At 42.6% G+C, this 18,346-nt stretch overlaps 1 protein-coding gene across 1 annotated transcript in view; it reads left to right on the forward strand.

Annotated features, from left to right (window-relative positions):
* The window catches only part of ABCA13 (ATP binding cassette subfamily A member 13), a 375,994-nt gene extending 360,487 nt beyond the window's left edge, over window positions 1-15,507 (forward strand). Inside the window, exons 60-62 of the mRNA XM_078059915.1 lie at window positions 11,840-11,945; window positions 13,113-13,250; window positions 13,881-15,507. Coding sequence (XP_077916041.1) covers window positions 11,840-11,945; window positions 13,113-13,250; window positions 13,881-13,976 — 340 coding nt within the window. The 3' untranslated portion in view covers window positions 13,977-15,507. The remainder of the gene's footprint in view (window positions 1-11,839; window positions 11,946-13,112; window positions 13,251-13,880) is intronic.
* Window positions 15,508-18,346: the final 2,839 nt, after the last annotated feature.

Raw genomic sequence — 18,346 nt, forward strand, 5'->3', positions numbered from 1 at the left:
GGCTACAAGAATGGAAAGGCCGAACTGCACACGTGTGATCCGAACCTCAGGTCCCAATGTCCCTTTAGCCAAACCAAGTCACTTGTTAAAGGGAAAGGTAGGATGGGAGTCTTACCCACTGCCCACTAGCGAAGGAAGGTGGCAAGGCTACGTGGCGAAGGGTGTGCGTGTAGGAAGGGGCAAAGAATATTTACGATCTACCACAATCTCCAGGCATTTTGTAACTGATGTTTTATACCGTGGCCATCCTCTTCACTTTTAACAGCTTCTTTAGGATATACCTCCCCTGTCCTACAACTCACCCATTTACGGCGTGTGATTCAGTATTCTTCCGTGTGGTCACACAGTGCATGCCACCATCTCCAAGGGTACCTTTAGAACACTTTCATCATCTTAGGAAGAAGCCCTGTGCCTTTAACCTATTCCCCGTTCTATCCACCCAGCCTGAAGCCCCTGCCAGTCTATTTTTTGTCTCTGTAAGTTTGCCCAGTATTGATATATAAATGGAATTGTATAACAGGCTTTCACTTAGTATGCGATTTTAAGGTTCCTCCCTGTTATCAGAACTTCATTTCTTTGTGTAGCCAAATAAGATATCTACTTCATCCACTGTTGATGGGCTTGGGATTGGTTCCACCTTTTGGCTATTATGCATTATTTTGCTGTAAACAGTCATGTATGAGCTTTTGTGTGGACATATCTTTTTATTTTGGGGGGTATATACCTTGGAGTGAAATTGCTAGGTCATATATTGATTGACTCTATGCTTAACCATGTAGGGAACTATCAAACTGTTTTTACAAATTGGCTGCACCAGGGGCGCCTGGGTAGAGCCATTGGATAAGAGTCCGACTCTTAGTTTCGGCTCAGGTGAAGATCTCAGGGTCATGAGTTTGAACCCCATGTGTTGGGCTCTGTGCTCAGCGCAGAGTCTGCTTGAGATTCTCTCTCCCTCTCTGCCCCTCCCACTCATGCTCTCTCTCTCAAATAAATAAATAAATCTTAAAAACAGCAAATTGGCCACACCACTTTACATTTCTCTTGGCAGTGAACGAGGGTTCCAATTTCACCACATCCTCACCCCTACATTTTATTTCCCCACCCAATGAGGGTAAGGTATGTAGTATCTCACTGTGATTTTGATCTGCATTGCCCTGATGATATTGAACATATTTCCATGTGTTTATTGGACATTTGTGTCTCTTCTGTGAAGAAATTTCTATTTATTTATTTATTTGTTTATTTTTAAGATTTTATTTATTTATTTGAGACACAGCATGAGAGAGAGAGAACACGAGCTGGGGAGCAGGGTAGGAGCAAAGGGAGAGGGAGAAGGAGAAGCAGACACTTCTCTGAGCAGGGAGCATGATGTGGGACTTGATCCCAAGACCCTGAGATCATGACCTGAGCTGAAGGCAGATGCTTAACTGACTGAGCCACCCAGGTGCCCCTGATACGTGTTATTTATTTATTTATTTATTTATTTATTTATTTGTAATTGTTATGTTAATCCCCATACATTACATCATTAGTTTTTGATGTAGTGTTCCATGATTCATTGTTTGTGCATAACACCCAGTGCTCCATGCAGAACGTGCCCTCTTTAATACCCATCACCAGGCTAACCCATTTTCCCACCCCACTCCCCTCTAGAACCCTCAGCTTGTTTTTCAGAGTCCATCGTCTCTCATGGTTCGTCTCCCCCTCCGATTCCCCCCCTTCATTCTTCCCCTCCTGCTATCTTCTTCTTCTTCTTTTTTTTTTTTTCTTAACATATAATGTATTATTTGTTTCAGAGGTACAGATCTGTGATTCAACAGTCTTGCACAATTCACAGCACTCACCATAGCACATACCCTCCCCAGTGTCTATCACCCAACCATCCCATCCCTCCCACCCCAACCCCCACTCCAGCCACCCTCAGTTTGTTTCCTGAGATTAGGAATTCCTCATATCAGTGAGGTCATATGATACATGTCCTGATACGTGTTTTTGAGTTAACTTTTTTTATTACTGAGTTTGAGGTAGAGGTTTATCTTCTTACCCAGTTGCTATCCAGTTCTGCCAGCACCATTTGTTGAAAGATTACTCTTTCCATTGAATGGTCTTGGCTACACTGTCAAAAATCAGTTGACCACAGACCTACAGGTTTATTTCTGGACTCTCAATTCTATTTCTTTGATCTCTATGTTAATCCTGATGCTAGTACCATATACAGTTTTGATTACTATTGCTTTGTAGTAAGCTTTGAAATCAGGAAGTATTAGTCCTCCAACTTTGTTCTTCTTTTTCAAAACTGTTTGGCTGGTCTAGGTCCATTGCAATTCCATATGAATATTGGAATCAGGTTGTAATTTCTACAAAGAAGTCAGCAGATTGTGTTGAATCTGTAGATAAATTTGAGGAGTATTGCCATCTTAACAATGTTAAGTCTTCCTATCCATGAACGTGGTATGTTTTCCATTTATTTAAATCTCCTTTAATTTCTTTTAACAATGTTTTTTAGTCACAAATCATAGGTTTTACACTTATTTGGTTACATTTAATCTGAAATATTTCTTTTGATGCTACTGTAAATGGAGTTGTTTCCTTAATTTCATTTTTTGTATTGTAGAAAGTTGTAGAAATACAATTAATTTTTTTTGTGTGTGCATTGATCTTGTGTCTTGTAATCTTGCTGAACTTATTATTTCTAAAAGTATTTAGTGAATTCCATAGACATTCCTACATACAGAATCATACCATATATGAATATGTTTTTACTTCTCTAGGTAGAACCTCCAGTACAATGGTGTATACATGTTGTGAGAGTATACACACTCATCTTGTTCCTGTTTTTAGGAAGAAAGCCCCAGTTTTTCATCATTAAGTATTGTTATTTATGGGTTTTCCTCAGTGCCCTTTATCAGTTGAGAAACTGTTCTTCTATTCTTATTCCTTGAGTGTTTTTATCATTAAAAAATGTTGGATTTTATTAAATACTTTCTCTGCATCAATTGAGATGATCATGTGTGTGTCACATTCGTTGATTTTCAAATATTAAACCAGTCTTTCATCCTGGGACAAATCCCACTTGGTCATGATATATTTCTCTCTCTCTCTCTTTTTTTTATGTGGCCATATTCAATTTGTTAGTGTTTTGTTGAGCATTTTTGTGTCCATGTTCATAATAGATATTGGCCTCTAGTTTTTGTTGTTCAGAAGTATGCTTGCTTTTCTATTTTTTGAAAGAAATTTTAAAGAATTGATATTAGTTTTTCTTGAAATGTTTGTTAGAGTTCACTAGTGAAGGCATCTGGGTCTGGCATTTTCTTTACTAGTAGTTTTTAAATGACTAATTAGATCACTTTACTTAGTATAGGTCTATTTATATAGTTTTGTATTCTTGAGTCAGTTTTAATAGGTTTTGTCTTTCTAGGAATGTGTCCATTTCACCATTTCATATATATTTATATAATATATTGGATTACAATTGTTCATAGTATTACTCTATAATCCTTTTTAATTTGGGAAGGTTGATAGTAATGCCTCATCTTTTATTTCTGATTCTAGTAATATGAGTCTTTTTTGCTTGGTCAGTCTAACTAAAGGATTGTCAGTCTTGCTGATTATTTTAAAGAACTAGCTTTTTGGTTGTACTGATTTTATCCATTGCTTTTCTGTTCTCCATCTCATTAAATTCCACTCTAATATTAATTATTTCCTCCCTTCTTATTTTAAGTTTAATTTGCCCTTCTTTTACCAGTGTCTTCGATGATAGATTAGGTAATTGTTTTGTGATCTTTCTTATTTTTAAATATAGTTATTTGAAACTTTAAGTTTCCCTCTTCCCTCTGCTGCTTTACCAAAGCTCAGACATTTGGTATTTTGAGTTTTCATTTCCATTTATCTCAAAGAAGTTTTTAATTTTCCATGTGACTTATTCTTTGACTTATTGATTACTTAGGGGATTTTGTTTAATTCATTTGTTAGTTTTCCAAAGTTTTTCTGAATTTACTTATAATTTCATTCCCTCATTATCAAAGAATGTACTTGATATTATTTCTGTCCTTTTAAATTTACTGAAGTTTGTTTTATGGCCTACCGTATGGTCTATCCTGAAGAATGTTCCATGTGCACTTGAAAATAATGTATATTCTTCTGTTGTTTGGTAGAGAACTCTATAGATGCTTTTTAAGTACTGTTGGTTTATAATGGGTTGTTAAAGTGTGCTATTTCCTTGTTAATCTTTTTCCAGGTTGTTCTAGCCAATATTGTTATTAAATTGTCCATGTCTGCCTTCAGTTCTGTCTGCTTTTTCTTCATGTATTTTTGGTGCTCTGTTCTTAGGTACAGATATGAGTATAATTGTTATATTTTCTTGATGGATTAACTTTTTATCACTGTAAAATCTCCTTTTTCTCCTTCAGTAACATTTTTTGTCTTAAAATCTACTTTCCATCGTGTTAGTATAGCCATTCAGCTTTGTTGTTGTTGCTCTTCGTGTGATACATCTTTTTCTATCCTTTTACTTTCAATCTATCTGTATCTTTGAATTCCAAGTGTGTCTCCTATCGGTGGCTATTTTTGGATCTTTTCTGGTCTAATGATAGCAGCTTTTTATTTGGATTATTTAATCCATTCATATTTAACATTATTGATTGATTATTGATTATTGATAGAGTTGGATTATTATTAGTTACACTTGCCCTTTCACATTTGTTTTCTACAAGTCTTATGTTGCTTTTCTTTCATTGTTTCTCCTTTACTGCTTTTTTTTTTGCATTAAGTGAATATTTTCTTTTTTTTTTAACATTTTATTTATTTATTTGAGAGAGAGAGTGAGAGAGAGTACAAGTGGGGTGAGGGGCAGAGGGAGAAGCAGACTCCCCGCCGAGCAGAGAGCCCGATGTGGGGCTCGATCCCAGGACCCTGGGATCATGACCTGAGCTGAAGGCAGACGCTTAACTGACTGAGCCACCCAGGTGTCCCTGAGTGAATATTTTCTAATATTTTCTAACAGCATCTTAATTTCTTAGCGATTTTCCCACTATACCTATATTTTTTGTTATATCCTTAGTGGATGCTCTTGGGGCCTACCATATACATCCTAACTCATCGGAATTAGCTTTAGATTTAAGCTAACCTAGTTCCAATGAGATACAGAAATGTTCTGGATCACTTTCCTGCCTCTTGGTGTTATTATGTTAAACACCTAACATTTATCAGTGTTACCAACCCAAGAATAGGTTGCTGTAATTATTACTGCATATAACTTTTATGTCTTTTAAAGGAACTGTTACAAAAAAGGAGAGCAAGTATATATTTATAGCCTTTGTTATATTAACTCTCTTATGTAACATTTCTGGTTCTTGTCCTTTTTTCCTGTGGATCGAAATTACCATCAGGAGCCCTTCTCTTCGTTGGACACAGCTTTGCTTTCTCTCGGCTCCTTTGGGCTGTTACTGGCAAGATTATTACATTTGTTTGTAATAGGCCCAATAATACAGCTGTGTATTGTTAATATAATTGCTTCGACAATCACCTAAGAGAAGAAAGGAGAAAGGATGTGCATTTTTACTGTCTAATTGCATCGTTACCTTTACTTGTACTGTTTTTTTCATGTGGATTTGAATTACTGTGTGGAGGTCACCTACTTTCAGACTGAAATAAGTGCTTAGTTTAGTATTTCTTGGATGGTGGGTTTTCCAATTAAATTCTCTCCATTTTTATCGGGAAATGCTTTCATTTTGCCTTCATTTTGAAAAATAACATTTCTGGACATAAGATTCTTCTTTGGCAATTTTTTGGTTTTTGTGTTTTTTTTTTTTTTTTGAGCACTTTAAATGCTTAAATGTTATTAAATGGTAATGTTTAAATGGCTTCTGGTCTCCATTATTTTTGATGAGAAGTCAACTGTTAATCTTGTTTATGGTGTCCTACACTTCTCTGAGGTCCTGTTCATTTTTCTTGTCTGTTTTTGGGTCACATAATCTCTATCAATCTATCTTCAAGCTTACTGATTCTTCCCTTTGCAAAGTCAAACTCTTGAGCCTCTTGAGTGAGTTTTTATTTCAGTTCTATTATTCAACTCCAGAATTTCCTTGTGGGTCTTTTTCATAATTTCTGTCTTTTTGCTGCTAGTCTCTAGCTGATGGGACACTATCATCATACCTTCTTTTGGCTTCTTTAATCATGGTTTCTTTTAGTTCTTTTGACATATTTATAATCACTACTTTGTAGTCTTTGTTAATCTAACATCTGGCTGCTTTCACAAGCAGTTTCTGTTTTACTTTTTTTTTTTTTTCTGGCATATGGGTCATTCTTTCCTGTTTCCGTATATGTCTCATCATTTTTTATTGGAAACTGGGCATTTTGATGATGTATTGCAGCAATTCTGGGCACTGGCCTCCCACTGCTGGGGCTTGTTATGGTTTTCTGCTTGTTGCTGTGTTGAGTGACTGGATAGTTTTAGCGAAGCCTGTTTCTGCCCCCACCACAGGGTGAATTGTCTGATGATGCTCCTCAGGGGGCAGCCTGGGGTGTGCCCACAGTCACCCGGGGTGATGGTGCTTTGGGCCTGGCTTTCTGCCTCACCTCTTGACCACACTCAGCTGTTAGCATCACTGATCACTGACTGACTATTCTATTCATTTCAATGATGTCCTGGGACATAAATTGCTCCACAGCCTAATCCAATCAAATTAGGGCTTTTTTTTTTTTTAGGATTTTATTTATTTATTTTAGAGAGAGAGAGTGGGAGAGGGGCAGAGGGAGAGAGGGAGAGAATCTCAAGTAAACTCTGTGCTGAGTGTGGAGCCTGATTTGGGGGCTCGATCTCATGACCCTGAGATTATGACCTGACCCAAAACCAAGAGTCCGATGCTGAACTGACTGAGCCACCCAGGCACCCCTAATTTGGGCTTATTTTTTTAAGGTTTTATTTATTTATTTATTTGACAGAGAGAGAGAGAGAGCACAAGCAGGGGGGCAGCAGAGGGAGAGGGAGAAGCAGACTCCCCACTGAACAGGGAGCTCGATTGCAGCCTTGTGAGTGACCTCAAGTCAGAGGTTCCCAAATAATATGCTCCTGGGCTCCTGACCCACAAAAACTCTGAGATAATAAATGCTTGTTTTAAGGAACAAGGCCTTGGGGTAAATTGTTATACAGCAATAGATAATTTCTTTCTTTTCTTCTTTAAAGATTTTATTTATTTATTTATTTGACAGAGAGAGAGAGAGAGAGAGAGAGTGGGAGCACAAGTAGGGGCAGAAGGAGAGGGAGAAGCAGACTCCCCGCTGAGCAGGGAGCCCGATGCGGGACTCGATCCCAGGATCCTGGGATCATGACCTGAGCCGAAGGCAGACACCTAACTGACTGAGTCACCCAGGCGCCCATAATGTGGGCTTCTTTGAACTGATGCTTCCCGAGGCCAGTGTTTGAGATTTGCTCTGACCCCAGGAGGGCTCCTTCCAGCACTCTCTTTCCTGCAAACCAGCCCACCTGCAGTTTGCCTGTGTCTGCAGTGCACGTATCCATTTCTCCCCCTGGCCTTTCGCCACACCCTCTGCTGACTTGACAGGGCCCTAGGCTTGAATTCTCCATGCTCTGCGCAAATAGGGCCGGTCCTTTGGGAAGAGATTGGGAATCACCTACCTTACAGCCTGTTGTTCCTCCAGGGCAGAGTCTCTGAGCCGTGGCTCTGGAACTGGGAATGGGGACAGAGGTGTGCCGCCTTGTTCAGGAGCGGAGTGTGCCATGCTGCAGGGTGGACAGGAGCCTCAGGTCCTCTTCAGCGTGCCTCTCCAGGTGTGGAGTGCCTGCCTCGTGAGTCAGGAAGGGGCCATCCTCCTTTCCCCCCAGTTGTCCCAGTGGAGAACCTCTGCCGTGAGTGAGGGCTGGGTAGAAGAAGGAAGCCCCCACATCCTGTTGAACTTTCTGGAGTTCAGCTTCAGCAATAGGTACCGGGCGGGGCGGGGGCGGGTAGGGGATGGGGAATGGTGACAATCTGCTCTTGCCAGGAAGATAGCCCTCCAACTGAGGGTGGGGGAGAGGGGCAGAGGTACTGTGTGTTCTGTAAGCACTGCCTGGAGTGGAGTTTCTGTCTTCCTGGGCTGGGGGTAGCAGGCAGAGGGAGAAGCAGACTCCCCTGCTGAGCAGGGAGCCCTACGTGGGACTCGATTCCAGGACCCTGGGATCATGACCTGAGCCGAAGGCAGATGCTTAACCAACGGAGCCCCCCAGGTGCCCCCTAGACTTTTTGAATATGTGTTCTTTGACTTCCTGTATGCCTGAAAGACCATTTCCAGAGAGTTTAAATGGCTGCTTTTGATAATTATTATCGTTTTTGCTGGGGAATGGGTTTTGGAGCTTTTCACACCATCCTGCCAAAAGTCTGGCCATCTGTTTTCAAAAGCATCTACTTACGTCCACTCCGTGCTGGTTTGACACCTACACCCAAAATGACTGTGACCTTAAACGCTCATTGTTTCTGAGGCTGTTTTAAACATCTGGTTCCCTAATGCCCCTGCTCCCCTCCCACTAGTGTACCTGTTTATAGTTTAATGTTCTTGCTTATAAAAGCATATTTGAGTAATTAAGTGACATCACATGAGGGCAAGTACCGGTGTTTTGGTGAGACTCCATCTAGGAAATCCCTCCAAGAAATTGTTTACGGAGAAACCGGGGAGTCGCCTTACATACACACATCCACACAGTGTATTGTGAAAAGCTGGTCCCCACTGGCATGTGCTTTGTCATAGATCATCTGGGTTTTGATCTGTGGTTCGAGAGATCCAGAGCAATACTAGGAAAATGGTCACTGTTTTGATGATTCATCACCGGGGTATTCCCTGCCCATGGGAGACTTAGGGAGACTGGTCTGCTTTGATGCCCATGGGGGTTCTGTCGATTCCTGGCGCGTTAGGTCATCCATGTGCCCTTTGCACCTGCAGGGTCCCACCTGAGTGCCTGCTGCCTGGTGTGGGAGCATGTCACCCGATCTCCACACTATCCCATTTCACTTTCGTAAAATAAGGACCGGCGTAGCAGCATCGAGATCCTTGGGAAGAAACAGGGCACCGGTACTCAGGGCTTCACGATGGAACCCGTGTGCCCAGTGCTCTCGGCTTCCCCCTCTGTGGGCAGGGTCCCCTCGCAGACCCTGACGAGGTGACGAGGAAGCTTCTGGCTCAGTCAGGTGCTCGCACAGTTGTCTGCCTCCCGCCCTCCTCGCTCGCTCACTGTACTCTGGCGTCTGGCTCTTAAAACATGTGCGAGAATGTGTGTTACCTGCTAGCACACTGCTTGTTCTTGCTTTAACATTGGTTACATATATTACACTCAGTGTATGTGGACCAAACTGTATCACAAACAGCGGTCCAACAAACGTCGCAAGCACCTTCGCCGCACATACGCTCTTTATTTATCTTTCTGTGATCGCCAGGTGTGCGTGTGATGCAGACATGACGTTGAGCCGTGTCAGCCCCATGACCGCATATACAAACGAAGGACCTTTGGCTGCTTTGAGAGCTTTCAGAGTGGAAAGTGCACGAATCAAATAAATCCCCCATGGAACTTAGATCACTAACATAAATGTGTAGGTTATAGGCAGAAAGGAGAAAGTAAAGCTAACGTAAATTAGATTCTTGCATCGTAAATGAAATCGCTAATCTACAAAGATTCTCCTAGTAATTGAAGATGACCTGCTTTTGTAAGTTTCTGTCCAGGAGTCTTGTTGACCACTCCAGAGAGATCCTGAGACACGTGCCAGCCTATCTCAGGAACATTTTCTTGTGGGGTGTTTTTCTTTCCTTAAAGAGCTTCATAATTAAAATCGTCTAGAGTAAAACTAGAAGTGGCCTAGTTCCAATGAAACTTCATCTCGAAAGAATTTTAAATAGATATTTGTTATATGTTCATAGTGCGAATTTATTAGATAGTGATTGGAATTTAGCATGAGTTTTTCAAAATGCATTAGCAAAGTATGCCCACGGGGCCGCAGTTTGTGTTAATGGTGCATAGGAGTCCTCACGTGCGTAGAAGAGTGAGGTCATCCGTGCGTACCGTCCCCTCCCACCTTTGTGCTTTATGTCGTTCTGATCCTCATTCTCATTGGTTCATCTGCTTTCATCTGTGTTTCCTGAAGAAATGTGAGCTTCTTCACGCCAAAGCAAAGTGTTCTTCCATTTGGATGGTATCCTGCGCAGAAACTAAATTGGACTGGGTATCTGTTTACTTACTTGCTCAGTGCCAGACATGGTCCCTGGTGGTTTCCAAGGAAACCATTCAGTCGCCTAGCATCCTTATCAGACAGACGTGACTCCTGGGTCCCATATCTGGTACGTGGAGGGAGGGAATGCATTCCAACCCGGCCAGCCATCTGGGCCCACCGTCAGCAGCACACACGCTGACAGACGTGAGGACCACCAGACCAGAAACACGCTCCATGCTCCTCTGTGTCCCCAGGATGCAACTTCACCTGCAGACAGGACCCACGTGCCTGCAGCCTTCCGGACCTCAGTGTCTTCCCCACCTGAGACGTGGAAACACACCCCCACGTGGGAGGCCGTGGTGAAGACGGGGTTGGATGGGCTGGGTTAGTGGGCAGCGCAGGGTGGGACCCCTGCTCCTGAGCAGAGGAGCAGCCAAGACGCACACCTCCTTCAGAAATCCTTCCAGGCAGCTCAGGAGAAGCACCAGGATGCTTCTCTGCCTGTTTTCATCCACATTTTATCAACGTCCTTCACAACCTCTCAGCCATGAGTGGATTCGAGACCATCAGCCCCGAATGACGGGAGAGGTTGGGGCCACGCTCACATCTGGGGGAAATTTGAAATCGGGGCAGGAGCAGGAAGTCAGAACCTGGACTAGGATCTCGGGGTGCTTCGAGTCAATGAGCAAGTCACGTTATCTTGGGCTTCCTTTTGCACCAGATACATTCCCCTGCAAAATGATTGGACTGTCAGCGTGTGAAATGTTTAAGTAAATGAAGGTGCTTATAAAGGTCTGGGCTTGCGGTCTGTTCTTTCCATTCATTCGTTCATTCAACTCACAGTTATTAGTTCTAGGTACTTAGGATAGATATAGTAATGAGCAAAATCGACACAAACTGCTATCATCATGATGTGTTCATGTCTTTGTTTTTATTCTCATGGATCTTTATTGAGATGCTATTATGTGCTCACACCACGCTAGGTGCCCGGGATAGGCGGTAGAATAACAGTTTTTGGAAGCCCCATAAATTCTTGCAGGTGACTCTTTGAGATCGCTCTGCGGTGTGGCTGTCACCTCATGCGTGGTTGCCTGGTCACTGGGGGAGCTACTGTCCACAGCTCCACAGTGTGGGGGACGCACCTCCCAGACCAGCTTCCCCTGTGGTCACTGCACCTGCTGGGTCAGGGTACAGGTGGGAGAATTGCTTTATTTGATGAAGAAGCGAACGCCCGGCTCATTGCTTCTGCACTCCCTGTCACCTCTCCCCTGCCACACTGAATCATCACGGACCTGGGGGCCGCCGTGCGTCTCAGGGTCGGTCCCCAGCCCAGCTCCTGCTTCTCGAACTCAGCACGTTGCTTTCGGTTTGCATTCAGCTTCCCTCTTTTACTGAATAGGGATTGGTGCCAGGATTTGCTGATTTTGTGTTTAAAGATAAATCCGTGTCTGTGTCAATGGATTACAGAAAACTGCACAACTGAGTTACAGTCGACTTCTGAGTATTATATTTTTGAAAATCCAGACTCTCCCATCGATTTGGAATAATTACTTTCCTTTACTGTATCCCTATGGAAGTGGACTTAGAATTTACCCCTCTTAGGTCCAAATAGTTGTAACCGTATTTTAATTTCATTTGACTTCCAGGTTTGGTGATGGTTATTCATTGAAGATTTGGCTCCATCAGGAAACAAATCTGCACAGCATGATTTCTGACTGCTTGAAGATCCATTTTCCAGAGATCCAGTTTAAGGTAGTGCTAAAATTCTGCATTCCTTCTTTGTTTTCAGCTGAGAAAGTGGATAAGTGCGTTTGTCTTTTTCCCTGTTTTAATTCTGCACTGTTAGGACACACTGCCTACTGTCTGGGCCTGATTGCAAAGCTCCCCGCCCATGGCCAGTGAATATCGCTTGGCCACTGTGCAGGACGACAAGCCTGTCTGACCGCTTTGTCGGGTGTCCCAGAGTGGAACGTGGTTACTTACCCCCCATTACCCGTGGGCACAGACCCCTTGCGTGGCTTGTTTTGTTCAGGAAGGAAGATTGTGTTGGCTGTGGGGCTTCTAGACTTGCTGGTTGCAGCATTATTTTACAAGGAGTGCCCTGTGCTTGCGATCCTAATCCTCTGCTAACTTGAGGCAAAGTGTGATGCCTGGACTAGCAGGGTCTCCATCCCTGGGCAGCTCGTTCGACCTACAGGATCTCAAGTGCCAACCTACTGAATCCAAATCTGCATTTAAGGGGATGACCAGGCGACTCCTACGCCCATTAACATTTTAGACGCACCATCTACAGGGTCTTGGATAACTACGCGATTCTAGTTTATCATAGAAAGGGTCTCATCTATAAAGTAGCTATCACCTGTCTATTTCAACAAGAGCCACTGAGTAAGACTCCACTGGTAAGAAGCGTGCTGTACCAGACCGGGCATTCATGCTCAGGTGCTCCTCCAGACGCCCGGTAACACACTTGCTGTTATACCCCTTTGCACAAATGAAAACGAGGGGCAGAATATTTCCTCTCTTACCAAGAGTTGCTCGCTAGCTCATGGTGAGAACAACAGGGAGCTCTGCTCAAGATCCAGTGAAGTGCAGGCGCCTCCGTGCATCTCCTTCCTCCACGATAAATTCCTCCTTCTGGGTAGGGTGAGGCACCTTCTTGCCCCCAGGGAGGGCTTCCCCACGCTGTGGCAGGGCGAGGGGGCGTATGCGGGGCAAAACAGCCGCTGAGCCTTGAGGATGACCACGTACCACATACGCCGTCATCTGTCTGCGTGCACGGGAGACTCTCGGAGCTGACCCGCCCTCCCGCTGCCATCGAGGTGTGTGGTTTGAAAGAAGATTATCAGTTAAGTGCAGCGTGATCAGTTTTAACGATTGCTCATCATGTGATCCAATTTACAATTTGTTTTTGGCTTTTAGGGGCAGCGCCTTAATTTATTGGAATATCATGTGCCAAAACGATGGGAATGCTTAGCCGACCTGTTCCGAGTCTTAGAGAACAATAAGACCTTCCTGAATATCAAACATTACTCCATTAATCAAACCACTTTGGAACAGGTATGGTACCTTGCACGCTTCGGCCGACTGCATTTTGGTATATGGGCTCAAGGCTTCCCCCAGCCAATTTTAAAACTAGTCAGATTACTTCTTGAGGTCATCCTTTCTTTAAATTAATCCCTGGTTTTACCAAATAGGATGGTGAGTGTTAGGAGGTTTGTTTCTTGTCAGCTCTCCACTAAAGATATGTATTTGGTAGGGCTCCCATTTGTCCAGAATTACATTGGGCATTCACTGGGCAAGTCATGCCCCATTAACCTTCCCTTCTTCGTTTTGCTCACCCCCCAGCATGTCTAAGGGGACTCCACCATAGCTGAGCTGTAACTGACTTTGGGAAGCCAAGTGTACTGAGTGCCAGAATGTAGAATTAAATCCCACCTTCATTCTAAAGCCACGCTCAAAGCATCCTGAATTTCCCGGTGGTTTAGTAATCGTCCCGACATTGAGCTGTGTCCTCAAAGGATTTACCTGTTTATGGCAGTTTCCGAGGGGGGTGGTATGGATGAAAGCTTTGTGGTTTTTTAGGAAAAGTCAGGCAGTGCTTTGAAGAGATGTCCCTTCTTATAATAATTGAGAAGAGAAGGTCTGGTGTCCTCACAGGTTAACAATGATTTTCATCGTTTCGTTCAGGTATTTATTAATTTCGCTACTGAGCAACAGAAATCCTCACAATCTACTGTGGCTACACCTACTGGCTCTCACCAGCCGCCTCACCTGCTTATCTAAGCACCGAAGGGGACGTTTCTAAGAGGAATAATACCTTGTCTTTTGTTACCATTCATCCTCAAAGATCAAAGGAGCCCGCTCGCCTTAGAGGAGCTGGGAGTCAGGCTCCTGGTGGCCAGATCCATCCTCTCTTCCTTTCCTCTTTGAAGCTGTTGCTTAACTCATAACCAGCAAACTGGAAGATTGTTTTCTGTAGACTTTCAGGGAGTTCCTCCCATGTGGCTAATCCCTTTGTCAAGCCAAGGAGGGGCCAGCTTCTTCGTGACGAGTGAACCCAGAGTCCAACCTGAGACATTTTGGAGCTGTGAGAGACTGGCCATTCCTGAACATTTCACTGTACTTTTAAGGAAACTGAGGCAGCCAAGGCTAGTAACTTTCCTGACTGGTTTGTTTAGGAAATAGTACCTCGGACTGTTTTCTGTTTCTGTCCCCTTTCATCACTAGATAGGCTTACATGTGTCTACATAAAAGATCGAAGATTTAAACACACGTTTTTTGTAATACTGGATATTATATGGGATGACATGTAAAAATTGCCACTTTTTTCACACAAAAGATGTTTCTTAGGAAAATCAGAATTAAGGAGCTTTTTAGAGAATGCTTTAGCAAAATTAAGTAAATTGAACTGGGTACTCTGTGTCATTTATAAAAGTTTTGCCAGACTTCCACAGATATTAAATATATAGGCAGGGATGGAAAGAAATAGAATGTGGATGTATTTTATTTTTTCTTAATCTCTCAGTTTTCTTAATGCCTCCTGGTATTCTGAGGCGCATTCTAGTTTTAAAGCCGGTGACGTAAACTATCTAGTTACTTCAAATTTTACCAGCAAAATCAGTACCTACTTTTAAATGCTTTAAAATTTTGTAACAATTCTGCCATTCTCAGAATTACTGTGCTAGTATTTTCAGATATAAAGCATCTGAAATCAGATTTTCAGATATGAAGCAATCTGCATCTGATAGCAAAATGTGTAAAGTCCTTTTGTCCACCACTGAAAATAGTTTCTAGCCAGACATTTCTGAGCTTCAAGATATTTCTTAATCTTCACTGAGTAACATTTTTCTCAAAGCTCAATGGAGGGCTGCATTAATTTTATTTTAAAATTTGACCTTGTCCACTTAAATTTTTGAGTGATAGTAGCTTGTGGCCAAAGGGAACCACTTTCCCATCACATTTCTTTACTAATGCAGGATTTCGCTAAAATCTGTCTTTCCTGATATCATTCGTATATACTGGAGATATTTTTAACTTGTCAGGATTCAGCCAGTCATGGAGAGTTTTGCTGAATGATTTTGATTCACGTGAATCCCATGAATTACGCTTTCTTAAAGTTTAGGGTTTAGGATTTCTTACAGTTTAGGGTTTCTCACAGTTTAGGGTTTGTGATCTCCCCCTCAGTTCTGACAGTCTCACTGTCAAAATGGAAGATGTAATCCTTTGTGATGATTGTTGTTGAATCAATCCATAAAATCTGTGACACAGGAATGTGTTTATACTGCGGTGAATAAATGAGATGTGCTTTGATTGAACCTGATTCTTGGAATGAACTCGTGTATTTTCTTGCATCGTTAGGGATCCCGTTTAACCGAGCTAGGGAAGAAATGTACCTACTCAAGATCTTTTAAAGCTTGAAAAGGTTACAGTTTGATTGAGCTTCAGTCTGCGATGTTCTGCTCGTAGGGACTCTTCTCCACCCTTTGAGCCACTGTGTTCGTGAAGGCTGAGTTTCCAGGTAAGCCTTTGAACAATAAACAGGAAGAAAAAAGAAACTCACTATGTGAAAACGCCATACCCCAGAAGACTGGATAGGAAAGGTCAAATCTTATGTTAGTGTTGAAAATGTCATTGCATTTATAAGTCATGCAGATATTTTATGCCTTTGGAGTTAAACATTTGTCTTAAGACCTTTGGGCTTATGGTCACACAACTGAGACTTTTAAACAAACTGTCTTCTTTGGAAAGCATTCCGAGTAGAGTTCTTTGTAAGGCTGAGATCATCTTGATTATTCCTGTTCCAGCAACCCAGCTTTTATTGTACGGTTTATCTTTACCAGGATATTTAAACAGAGGATGTATGAAAGCCCTCATGCAAAATCGGGATTGGAGAAAGCAAACAAGAAAAGTATTTTTAGAACAGTAAACAGTGGGAGACTTAAGGTTATAGTTGGCTTGGGTTAGTTGATGTTGAATGTTGAACCGAGAAAAAGAGCAACATGATTGCTCTAAAACCTTCCATGAAATATACACCCTCCCCACCCTCCCCCGCAATTTGGTGTTCATGAATATGACATGAATACTTTAGCTTAATCACAAATTTCCACACACCCCTACCCCCTCAAATGGGGGATAGACGTTTAAAATTTTCAGACTGGTTTGGGCATGTTTTCATGTTTGGCTTTGCTGTGGTGTGTTGGAGTATTTCAGGTCTGTGATGATTTGGGTATGGTATGCTGATGACCTTATAACCCAGTTTGGCATCCTCGAGTAATTCAGAGCCCCTCACACACACACACGTTCATCTTTTTGATCCATACTGTTGAGCCCGTTCTATGCGCATAAATAGATGGTCAGTACGGTAAACATGGGGGTGGGACACTAACAGGTGAAGGACCCCCAGTCTGTTCCTTGAGAAGCATGCAGTTAGGCGGGGAAGGCAAGGTGGGATCTGCAGGCAACAAGCACTCCCTGCTCTGGGGCCATGCAGTGGGTCCTTCTAACCCAGGGTGCAGGAACCAGCTTCATGGAATAGTTACCACCTGGCTGGGCCACCACAGATGGAGAAGTGGGAACAAAGGGAATATCAGAGCAAATCGACAGTTTTCCATGGGCAATGGATATTTGCCTGCTATTCTGATAGAAGCTGATATAGCAGCTGCACAGACATCAAAAACCCAGCTCTGCCATTTTTACACTCCCTCATATGCCAAAGTGGCTGCTGGAGCACCAGCTCTCCCAATATTTGAAGCAGAAAACAAACCAGATTAAGGGGGGAAGAAAGCACACCATTTAAAGAGGCCTCCTGGCAGTCTACCCCACATACTCAGGCGTATAGGACACTGTCATGCAGTTTTAGCTGAGTCCCTAAGATGAAACGAGAGTTCTGATTCTGTATAAGAACAAAATGGGTGCTGGAGAGACAGCCAGTGAGCTCTGCTGTAGGAACACAGAACCAGTGTGTGCCGTTTGCATGAGAATGGAATAAAATCACTTTGGGGCATGTTGAGTAAACCAACTAATAGCAAATGATGACTATCTTTGGGCATTCCGTGTTCTGAAGATTTCTATTTTCAGAGTTAAAGTAGCATGGTAAGATCTACAGGTCAGATGCCATCTGTATTTATAAAGATACTGTCAAGTGGAATGCAGTAGCTAAGGGGGAGAAAGAAGTTTATGGATATTTTCCATTTGGACTTAATAAATAGCCCTGTCACTTACTCACAGTGGGAATTCCTATAAGAGTTTTAATAGATAATTTTTTTCCCTCTGGAAAGGGTTTCAAATTGCCGGAAGAAGTCCGAAGCATTTTTTCTTACTTCTTGCTTTTGCTTGTCATTGCAAAAGAAACACTTCACCATGTTATCAGTGAATCCATCACATTTTTCTTTACATGTGAGTGTTTTAAGGAAAAATGGGGTCTACTGACTGAAATGTACATCTCAAACCTAGCAAAATTCGTCGCTTAAAAGATACATCTAGAAATGTCGGGAGCACAGCTTTCTTTTAAATAGAAGGGAATGTTGTGAACACCGTGTTTGTGGTGGCATTTACATCTCATGCATGTGGTTTGTCTTGCTGAATTTCACCCATTACCAAATTGTGGTGGTATATTATCTGGTTTGTGGTTTTGTCCTTGAGAAACCAGGAACGAGGCTTCAGATCAACCTTCATGGGGCGTCATGGTGGTGATGAGTCCTTGGGTACCGTACTTGTCCCCACTTGCACACTGGGGCATGCTCTGCTCAGATGTAGTCATGGGAAGACTTCTTTTGCCCCAGCGTGAATTTAATTGAATTAGGATTACAGACAAGGGCAAAATAGCAGTCCAGGAGAAGTCCACTGGCTGGGCATCAGGAGACCTGGCTTGACTTCCAGCTTGAGTGGGATCTTTTCCACTGAAACCCTGAGCTTCTGTTTTCTTCACTTTTACAATCAGGACGAGATCTCTATATAACCTAGTGAAATAAGCAAACCTCCACAGGGAGTGCATGAATATACAACATTAGCAAAGAAAGTGGAGCAGATCTACCGATAGAAATGGGGTGTAGGAGAATAATATGAAAAACTTTATGCAGATTATTTCAAGACAGATGAAATAGACGAGATTTTTCGGAAACCATTAATGATCGAGATTATGTCAAGAAAAGCAG

This window comes from Halichoerus grypus, chromosome 12 (assembly GCF_964656455.1).
Source record: "Halichoerus grypus chromosome 12, mHalGry1.hap1.1, whole genome shotgun sequence".
Classification (NCBI taxonomy): domain Eukaryota; kingdom Metazoa; phylum Chordata; class Mammalia; order Carnivora; family Phocidae; genus Halichoerus; species Halichoerus grypus.